Raw genomic sequence first — 9,993 nt, 5'->3', positions numbered from 1 at the left:
GTAATCAAGACCCTTATTTTTTGCATATACATATAGGAAAGTCTCATCTCCCACTTTATTAAAGGTACTGGAGCCCAGTCTTCCCATTTATGTAGGATTTCCTCTTTCACGCAACTGTTAACCTGTATAGAGAAATCATCTGAAATTCTCGGTAACGCATCTGATGAAAGAGGTTGCACCGCAGAAAGCTCGTTCTATAAAATTAAGCAGCTTTTTAAAGTGCCACGGGACTTGTCGTTTTTTTCTGCTGCAACGGATTAGAATGGCTACTGTTGGAAACTACAGTACTATCCTCGACTAAGCCCAGCTCTGCCCAGACGGATACCAGCCTAGAAGCACACCCTGCCCCACGATGCCGCCAAAAAAGAAGCCCCGCCTTCCTCCCTATTCCCCGCTTTGCTCGAGGTAAGTAGCTGCGCCAGTCCGCTGAGCGGGAAGCGCATGCGCGAGGCAGGCGGGGGTATAAAGGAGGGGATAGCGGCAAGAAGGGGGACGTTGCCTTCGCCTCATAAGCGGTCCTGACTGACTTGAGGCAGCGCGTGAACTGCGGAGGTGCCGGAGACGCTTCTGGACGGAGACGGGCAGGGCTGCTCCGTGACCGCCCGCAGTCCCTCCGATTCTCCTCGTCCTGCGGGAACCTCCCGAACGGCGTCTCCGGACAGACCGGTGGGCGGTTGGCTGGTTCCCATTGTTCCCACTCCTCGCCTCAAGCGGCAGCTTCCCTGCTCGGCCCCGCCCTTCCCGGCCGCTGAGGGAACGAAAGCGCCTGGCCCCTCCTTCGCGCTCTCCTCCGCCTCTTTGTCGCCTCCTCCCGGCCACGCGCGGCCCCAGCAGGGGCGGGGAAGGGGGTGGAGCGAGCCGGAGCAGCATGATGGCGGCGGCCGAGGCTGGAGGCGAAGAGGGCGGCCCGGGGGCACCCGGAGAGCCCGGGGGACAAGGGCCGCCCGCTGCTGCCGCCGCCTCTCCTGCTACCGCCGCCGCCGCCGCCGGCCCCCGGAGTGGAAGCAGCAAGACTGCCATGGCCGCCGCCGCCGCCGTCCTGGTGGGGGGCGCCGGCTCGAACGCCTCCCTGTTGCCGGGCTTCCAGGCGGTGTGTTCCAGGCCTGCCCCTGCGGAGATGGCCAAGGGCCCGCCGCCGCCGCCGCTCCCGCTCCAGCTTCCCGAGGGGGGCAACGGGAGCGCCGCGGGCGCCGGCGGGGGTTTTCCTCCGTTGCCGCCACCTCCGCAGCCGCCGCTTCCTGCCGGAGGTCTGAGCACGGTCGACGAAGGCGACTCGTTGGACGGGCCCGAGTACGAAGAGGAGGAGGTGGCCATCCCGCTGAACGCACCCCCCACCAACCAGTGAGTATGGCCTGCCCTCCCGCTCCTCCCTCCGCCCTCGAAAGAGCTCTCCTTTTTTCATGGGGACCCGACGGATCCCGCCGCAGCGCCTCGGCTTCTCCTCTCCCGCACCGCACCCGGAGGAGGCGGCGGCGGCGGGCGGACGGGAGCGGGGGAAGCCTGCGGATGTGTGTCAAACTCTGGGCAACTCCTGAAAGTTTCTTTGCGCCCGCCTCTTTCTCCTCCTGCATCCCTATGGGGGAAAAAAAGCTTCGTTGTCAGTCGGTAGTCAGCTGCCTACTTGCTTGCTTGGGAGACAAACAGATTTGGGGGCGAGGGCGGGGGAGACAAGCTCGCAGGTCTTTAGCGTCTCACTGTTTAAATGGGAAAAAAGAAAATTTATTTATTTGTTTATCTTGGCAAAAACTTAGGGAGTCTTTTTCAGATCTGTCAAAATGGCCCAACTCATGTTTTCCAAGCTCTCACACCCAATTTCTCGGAGTCCACTAGTCTCCAGTTTGTTTTGGGTTCACGACCTGTCTTCAATCCCAGACAGCAATTGAGGCCTGTTTCCATTTCTTTAATAACTGTGCAAACTTCTTTCTGCTTCTCCCTTGTCTTTTTGCAGCACCGAAACTGTCAAAAATATAGGCTCCCTGGGCAATTTTAGAACATAGAAGTTATCAAACAACTCAGTCTTACGTTAGTCGGGTTTCCTTTCTTTTCAAGGCTTACCAGGAGATCTTGCCATTTTCTATAGAAAGTATGCACCAGAGCGTGAGTTTTGCATGGAGTCAGGCTGAAGAGAGACTCTTAAGCAGATAAGGTGCTAGAACATGGTTTCAACTGCTGCTATTCTTCTAAACAGTGCTGATCAAAATTTTCCTTAGCCATATCTATTAAGAAATAATGCCAAACTATCTTCCTTTGTGTCTAGTTGCTTTTCACCATAAAGAGTTCTCTCCTGAAAAAGCAGTAAAACATACAAATGGCACTGATGTGATTCTTCACAGGTCATGACACAATTTGCTTATTGGTCTTGACCTACCACTTGAAAGTTGATGTTCCCGTCTTTCCATGTGCTTTCCTCTCAAGTCAAAGCCCAGGTGTATTCTAAAATAAATATTTGCCATTTTTGAAAAGTTAGATATGAAGCAGGGTGACATATTAAGAGGAATTCTGTAGTGACATGCTCAGCATAATCTTTCATGAGTTAATATCCTGAGGTACAACTCTTGTAGTTGGTTTCAGGAGAAGAACAATGGAAGAATAGCAGCCAATAGTGTTCTGGTACTTTAAAGACTCATCCGTTTACTATTGTGTAGGTTGTCGCACTGGGGTGAAGGTTGTAAATATTGGGGTAAGGAGGAACTGAAATGCAGATGACATGCATCACAGATGTTACAGACTTATTTTGGCAGCCTACAGGTTTTCAGTAGTATTAGTAAATATTGTACTGTACATAAAACATTTTTGTCACTTGAGTGCTTGTTTATGATAGAAGGAAAGATTCAAGTGTATTTTAGATTGCAGGCCTGCTTGCTTGAATGGAAATCCTGTACTAAGCTTATATTTGATGAAACATGTACAGGTCCAGGCAGTACATGATTGTAAATATGATAACCAGGGAGGGTAAAATTAGTGCAGCCAGAGGAGCTTTTGACTTCTTAGACATAAGATCTTATTTTTTTACACTTTCTTGGCACACAGTGCCTTATCCTAATACAGTACAGTGGGGTCTTGACTTAAGAACGGCTTGAGTTAAGAACATTTTGAATTAAGAACCGCTCTCATAGGAAAATATTGACTTGACTTAAGTACTTAGATTTGAGTTAAGAACTAAAAAAACCCACGTGGGAGGCAGGGAAAGTGCAAAATGTGAACTTTCAGTTAACTGTTGGCCAGTGAAAAGGGTGCCTGTCTGCTTCCTCACTCCTCCCAGCGTTTAGAGAGTGGATTGGGAGACAGTCTTCGGACTGCCTGGTACTGTCCTGCCTGGACTGTATTTTCCCTGCCTTCCCTGAACCTTTCTTGACCTAAGAAAAAAAGAAACAAAATATCCCCCTCTAGTGGTTGAAGGCGGAATAGCAGCTTCCCATTAGTTTCTATGGACGGAAAAGAGCAGATACGGATCAAATGGTTTTCAATGCATTCCTATGGGAAATGCAGATTTGACCTGAGAACTTTTTGACTTGAGAACCGCCTTCCAATACGGATTAAGTTCTCAAGTCAAGACCCCACTGTATTTGATGATCAGAGATTCCATACACTGGATTTTTTTTAAAAAAAATCTATAACTGGATTTTTATTTTTTGGGAAGTAGTCATTATTTGGACCAAACAGGATTCTGTTCATGAACAAAGATCTAATACAGCTTTGATAATGAAAAAATGATAGTTGCCAGATTCCTTTCCATTTTCTTTGTTTCATGGTTTGATGAAAACTCCCCAACAGTAGCCAAGAGAACATCTCCTGTTTCCATCCTTCTTACTTGGTGAGCTGGAGCATTCAGGATGATGCTGAGTGTTTCTTAAAGAAACCACTTGCCACACTTCACTGGCTTGGAGTACAGAAAGGGTGTGGGGTGTATATGTGTAGGAAAATGTTACTAGTTTGACCCTGCCTTTCTCACGTGATTCAGGCATCTTGGCGATGTATTTACCAAATCACTGCTGTTCTTTCTCCCGACTTTGGAACTACAGGGAGTTACTACACCCACATTTTTAGCTTACAAACCTTTCTGTAGGGCAGCATCACGTTCCTCATGGTGCATTATAATTTTAAAGCCTATTCTTAACACTTTCAAAATGAAGGGTGTTTTGTATATCTTTAAGGCAGAGGAAATATTATGTCTAAATTTTTCTGAAGAAGTCATGATGCAGTTGTGTATATATATATATATACTTCATATAGAAAACCTGTGAATCCTAATTTTCAGCTACTTCTGCTCTCTTTATAAAGCATGGAATTCTGAATAGCAACAGTCTACTCATGTTAATTTCTTACTGCATGTTAGATCAGTGGTCCCCAACTTTTTTGACACCAGGGACTGGTTTAGTTGAAGACCATTTTCCTAAGGACCAGTGGTGGGTACTTGTTATGCAGTAGGTTGTTGGAAGATAGCTTTGAATCCAGATCATTACATGTATTGTGCCAGGACAGATGAGCAGTGAGCTGCAATTGAAGCTCTGCCTCCTGTTAGATCAGCAGCAGCATTGGAACCCAATAGGAGCACAGACTCCTATTAGATTCTAATGCCACAGGCACAGCTGATCTAGCAGCAGCAGGAGGGGAGTGGGGAGCGAAGCTCCACCTCCTGTCAGATCATCATCAGCATTAGAACCTAATAGGAGTATGCTGACAGAAGGCGGAGCTTTGCTCATAGCTCACCTGCTGCTCAAGGATCATCTGTCCTCGCAGCCCAGTCCTTCCAAGGCCACAAACCAGGACTGGTCCGTGGATGGGGATCCCTGCACTAGAGAAATTTCAGATTCTTTCCTGCTCTTACAATTCAGTGTACTCCCCAAATAGTAGCAAAATATAGATTTTATGAACAGTCAGATCCTTGTTCTTTGCTTAGGCTGGAACTAGTTTAATTGCATAAATTACCATATTTTTTGCTCCATAAGACGCACCGGACCTTAAGACGCACATAATTTTTAGAGGAGGAAAACGGAAAATATATTCTGAACCAAATAGTGTAATAAAATATTTAATAAACTATAACAGAATAGCATTTGAACCATGTAAAGTGAACAGCAGTCAACAGTGGCATTAAGAACCATTACCACTGTCATTAACAAATGGAGAGACTTAAAGCTTTGTGTACTCTAGTTTATGTACCATAAATTTGTGTACCATAAATTTAATTCAAGTACATATAGACCATTATCAGCCAGTGATAAGACCTATACCACACTACCTATATTTTACATTTCCTTTCATCCTCCTCCTCCCCATGCTTATAGAAATGTCTCAATGACAGATGAGATTGTTGTGCAACTCTGCCCAGCTACAGCTCAAGCCTATATTAAGTTAGAAATGGTTTGTCTGATTTGGCACTGCATTGAGAGGTCCCTTTTAGTTGTGTGGAGGATAAATAGTGGAATTAAACTATTTAACATCTGGTTTTCCTTATTTACTTTAGGTTATGCAAAAGAACAGCAACACAAAGCTTAACCCATTCACCAGCAGTAGCACATGCTCAGCATAAGACCAAATCTCGGGTTTCTGACATAATTGAACATTTATAGCATGCAAGGCATAACAGATTAGGCCAGACAAAGCCAAAAAAAACTGAATACAAACTATAGTAGCTGAAATCAGGAAGCAGGTACCGTAATCCAGTTAGAAGTCACGAGGCACAGTTTGCTTGCTGCAACACCCTTTGGAAATACATTATCTATTAGATGCCGAGAGCTAGTTGAAAAGTTTGCAAGTTGAATCCAAATTTCCCATAGAAATGCATTGAAAATACATTTTTATGGGGGGAAAGGTCAGAAACTTTAAAAAACTTAAAAGAAAGTCACTTACCAGGTACTGTAGACTGAGCCTTACTCTTCACAGTGCCTTGGTAGACCCCAGAACAGTCAAAAAAGAGCCCCAAACAGCTAAAAGGCAGCCGGCAGCCATTTTGTGCTCTTCTCCGCTCCTGCCCCCTCCCCTCTCCCCACCTAACAGCTGATCGGCGCTGGTTTGATATGCTTCCCAGGCAAGCAGGTTTCAACTCAAATGAGCACCTTTTCACCCAAGCAGGATTTAACCCAAAACAAGCAGCTTTTAAAGAATAACAAGCAGATTTTTAAGGCAAGCATGCATGTTTCTACACAAGCAGGTTTCAACTCAAACGGAGCACCTTTTCACCCAAGCACAGTTTAACCCAAAACAAGCAGCTTTTAAATTACATTTTACATTTTAAAACGACAATACCAGGCAGTCCCAGGTCTCTCTCCCAGCAATCTAACTGCTTGGACTAGCAAGGAAGCAGACAAGCAGCCTGTTCACTAACTGAAAGTTTGAATTTCCCCGCTTTCCCTGCCTTTCCCGCATATTAGGTATGCTAATATCTGTGCACTGGAGGATTGTGGGAGGAATACCGAGTAGGTCTCTTGGCCTCTTTTAGGACTGGGGCTGTGCAGCCCTGTTCTGATCAGGAGGTGTAGCCGGGGGGTCACCATGCCTTTGGGGGATAGGGCACAGAAAGGGGAAGAATTTTCAGGGGTCATTCCAACTTATACCTGGCAGGGGAGATACCATTATTATAAAAGTGGTTTTCCCAGGGTAAGGCTCATCTATTGCACTTTGGATGTGCTGACCCCTATGATTTCCCCAAATGTGGGAAAATCAACTGCCTAAGTGGGGAACTGTGTTTGTGGTTTCTCCTGGTTTTTCTAGAATCACTTTTTTTTTTCCTTTTGGTCCTTGCCTATTTTCATTGCCTACTGCTATTGGCCTTGCTGGTTTTCCAGGTAGGCTGCAGGAAGCAGATCCTGGAAAGCCAGCAGTGCAGAATGGTGAGGTCCAAACAACAAGCAGTCTCTGGTGCCAGTTCAGAGGCCTCCCAGCATGGCAGTGGGAAGTTTCTGGGTGGTGGTGGCTGAACCCTTTTTTACTGTATTTACTCCATAAGACGCACATACTTTCTGCCCCACTATTTGGGGGGGGGAAGTGCGTCTTATGGAGCGAAAAATACGGTACATTAGTAAATTGCCGCTGGTTAATATAACACTGCTTGCATCCCCCCAGTGCCTGCCAGTCATGTGAGTTGGTATATGATGAGGGATATGAGCAGCTAGTGGCAATTTGCTGTAGCATAACTAACCAGTAAGCTACCTCTTCTAAAACTGGAGTAGGACTCTATATTTTGGATTTTTTTTTTACCAGTTGTTAATGTGACATGCAGACATAATCAGTAACTATTACTGGGAAAAATGGTCTTTGAAGTATGTACTATAATTCTGTAACACTAGAGGAGCTATAGAATATAACAGATCTTTGTAGATGCATGAGTAAAAGGAAGCCTGTCCTCAGATGCTTTTCCTAGCAGGAGTAGAAACATTGTTACTTTGCTTTTGGTGATTAGAAGGCCCATTAGAGGGGCATGGTGATTATAGATGGTATATCAGAGTGGATTGACTATAAACTTGGAATCAAGAGTTTCTTTAAATGGGTGAGGAATATGAATGCCATGGAGTTGGCATATCTGTTACATTAAAAGAACAGAACAGCAAGACATGGTAAAAGAAAAACCATTCTCCCATCCCAGTCATATTCTGCCTTGCTGATGTGAACCCAGCAGAGTTTTGAATTTCATGATTCCTTTGCCACAGAGATTACCTTTCTTCTCTCATAGTGTTGTATTTGGCTGTCTTTAATAAAGAATATATCCTGTTTAATTGAATAATGCTTAATTCTAAGAAGATAGGTGTTGTATCTGTTGGGACCTTAACTGGGTGATACAGTAAATCTGAAGGCGGCATCAGAAACTCTATCTAGTCAGGTTAAATTGGATTCATTTCAGCTAAGTAGCATGATGCAAAGCCATCACCTCTTGATCCTTGCTCATTTTGGTTCTTAAAATCAGCAAACAACATTGCTGTGGAATGGGCTGTGCATATCATTAATATATTTCTATGTGAAGGCAATTGACCCGCCCATTTAAGGAAGTCCTTATAAGGCCCATTCTAAGAAACCAAATCTAGCAACATAGGATTTTAATAACTAAGCCAGCATTCCATTCTTGGGCAAGTTGATAGAGAGGGAGGTAACCAATCAGCTGCAGTAATTCTTGGAGAAAGTACATCGCCTAGAAAATACATCTGTTTCAGTTGGGGTTCAAACCACACCATGGAATTGAAACGGCATTGGTTGCCCTGCAAGACAATATCCTGAGGGAGACAGACAAAGGAAGTGTAACCCTGCTGGTCCTCCTAGATCAGTGGTGGTGAACCTTTTTGAGCCTGAGTGCCCAAACTGCATCACAAAGCCAAACACAACTATCCTGAAGAGTCCTCTGGCTACACAACCTCCAGTGCCTGCAGAACACTCCCTGCTCCGCCTCTGGCTGCAGTCCTTAAAGGCACAGGTGGCAGGAGCCGAGTGTTTCCATGCCTGGCATTCGAGTATGTGTGTGTGGCTGCTGCAGCAATTGCCATCTTAGCTCTCCTTCCCTTCTCAAGAGTTCTTTCCAAAATTTGGGATAGGAAGGATGGGTAAGTATTTCTTGAGGGTGACTTACAACTCACGTGCCCGCAGAGAGGGTTCTGTATGCCAGCTGTGACGCACATGCCATAGGTTTGCCATTGCTGTCCTAGATCTTTCTGTGGCCTTTGATACAGTTCACTACAGCATTCTTCTGAGATGGCTATAAAGTTTAGGACTGGGTGGTTCCAGTCCTTCCTCGAGGGCTGGTCTCAGATGGTACAACTTTAGGAGGCTATGTCTCCTAAAAATAAGTTTTTTTCATATTACATTGTTGAAAATTAGAGAGCTATTGAGAGATAGAAACTAATGTTCAAGCTTAGAGATGTGAAAGCCTAGAAAAAAACTAGGAAAATTCTGGAAAATACTACTATTTTCCTATAAGACCTATAAAATCTTTAATTTTTGTTGTCAATATTAAATCTACATTGCTCTTCTGTAGTCATTATTTTGTGTTGTAAACTTCAACTGTAATCATGCTTTAGTGGATTCTTGTCCCACCAACATCAGTAGCCACTTAAGCCATTGTTATTTTCCCAGTAGTACGTTATTTGTCCAAATTATTGGACAATTTTCACGTCTGCTCAGTCAACAGCAAAAAGTTCCACCCATAACATAATTGTAGTATAAAATTGTACTGTTTGTAATATGACTGTGCTGTGCACAAAGCATTTTGTGATGCAAGAGCAATAAATAATTTTAGGTCTGATACGAAAATAAGTATTCCGTTTTTTCAGTCTTTCCCAGATTTTTGGTTTTCTCCAGGAAATCCATTATATTTGCTATGTGATCAACATTTCTGGAAATGTTAAATCTCTATTCAAGTTTAGAAATATTTATATTAGGTTCATGTTTGAGTTCAATTTTTCATGTTATGTGTAGATGAAGTAGGGTTTTGTTCTCAGCAGAATAATTCTGCCAGTACCATTTGTGATAACTGTGCTTATGTCGCTCTTGGAACAGCATAGTTTATTGGCCTAACTGCAAATATCACATAAGATAATATAGTTTAACAATATAAACTGGATTGTTGCCGCTGGCTCAGAAGTACTTTCTCAGGTAGACTTCAGAGTTGGGTGAAAAATAGCTGCTAAATACTGAAACAGAATAAAATAGATACCAACAGTTACAGTGGTGCCTCAGCTTATGAACTTAATTCGTTCCGGAAGATGGGCGTAACTCAAAATGATCATAAGTCAAAACACAATTTCCCATTGAAATGCAATTAATCCGTTCTGGCCAAAGGAAAATCTCTCTCTCACACACACACACAAAAAACCCCACTGCGAGACCGATCGGAAACACGATTAATCCCTTCCGGGGGGGGGAGTAAGCAGAGCATGCAAGACACATCGGAAATGGGGAAAAAGCAAAGCAAAAAGCAAGTGGAGAATGCAGGACACATCAGAAATGGGGGTAAAGCAAAGCACCAAAAAACAACCCCCCCAAGACCCATCAAAAACGGGAGAAAAA

At 44.5% G+C, this 9,993-nt stretch overlaps 1 protein-coding gene and 1 pseudogene across 2 annotated transcripts in view; both read left to right on the top strand.

The window, feature by feature from the left end:
- The first annotated feature begins 600 nt into the window (after positions 1 to 600).
- RASA1 (RAS p21 protein activator 1) overlaps positions 601 to 9,993 on the top strand; it is a 97,502-nt gene continuing 88,109 nt past the window's right edge. The window contains exon 1 of one of the 2 annotated variants that reach the window (XM_072992578.2): positions 601 to 1,341. In XM_072992578.2, the coding sequence (XP_072848679.2) occupies positions 869 to 1,341 (473 nt within the window). In that variant the 5' untranslated portion in view covers positions 601 to 868. The remainder of the gene's footprint in view (positions 1,342 to 9,993) is intronic. The other variant, XM_072992579.2, reaches the window with a different exon arrangement.
- LOC140705099 (U1 spliceosomal RNA) lies at positions 6,550 to 6,704 on the top strand (annotated as a pseudogene).

Source organism: Pogona vitticeps, chromosome 2, assembly GCF_051106095.1.
Source record: "Pogona vitticeps strain Pit_001003342236 chromosome 2, PviZW2.1, whole genome shotgun sequence".
In the NCBI taxonomy this organism is placed as follows: Eukaryota; Metazoa; Chordata; class Lepidosauria; order Squamata; family Agamidae; genus Pogona; species Pogona vitticeps.
This window is presented reverse-complemented; position numbering and strand designations above follow the sequence as displayed.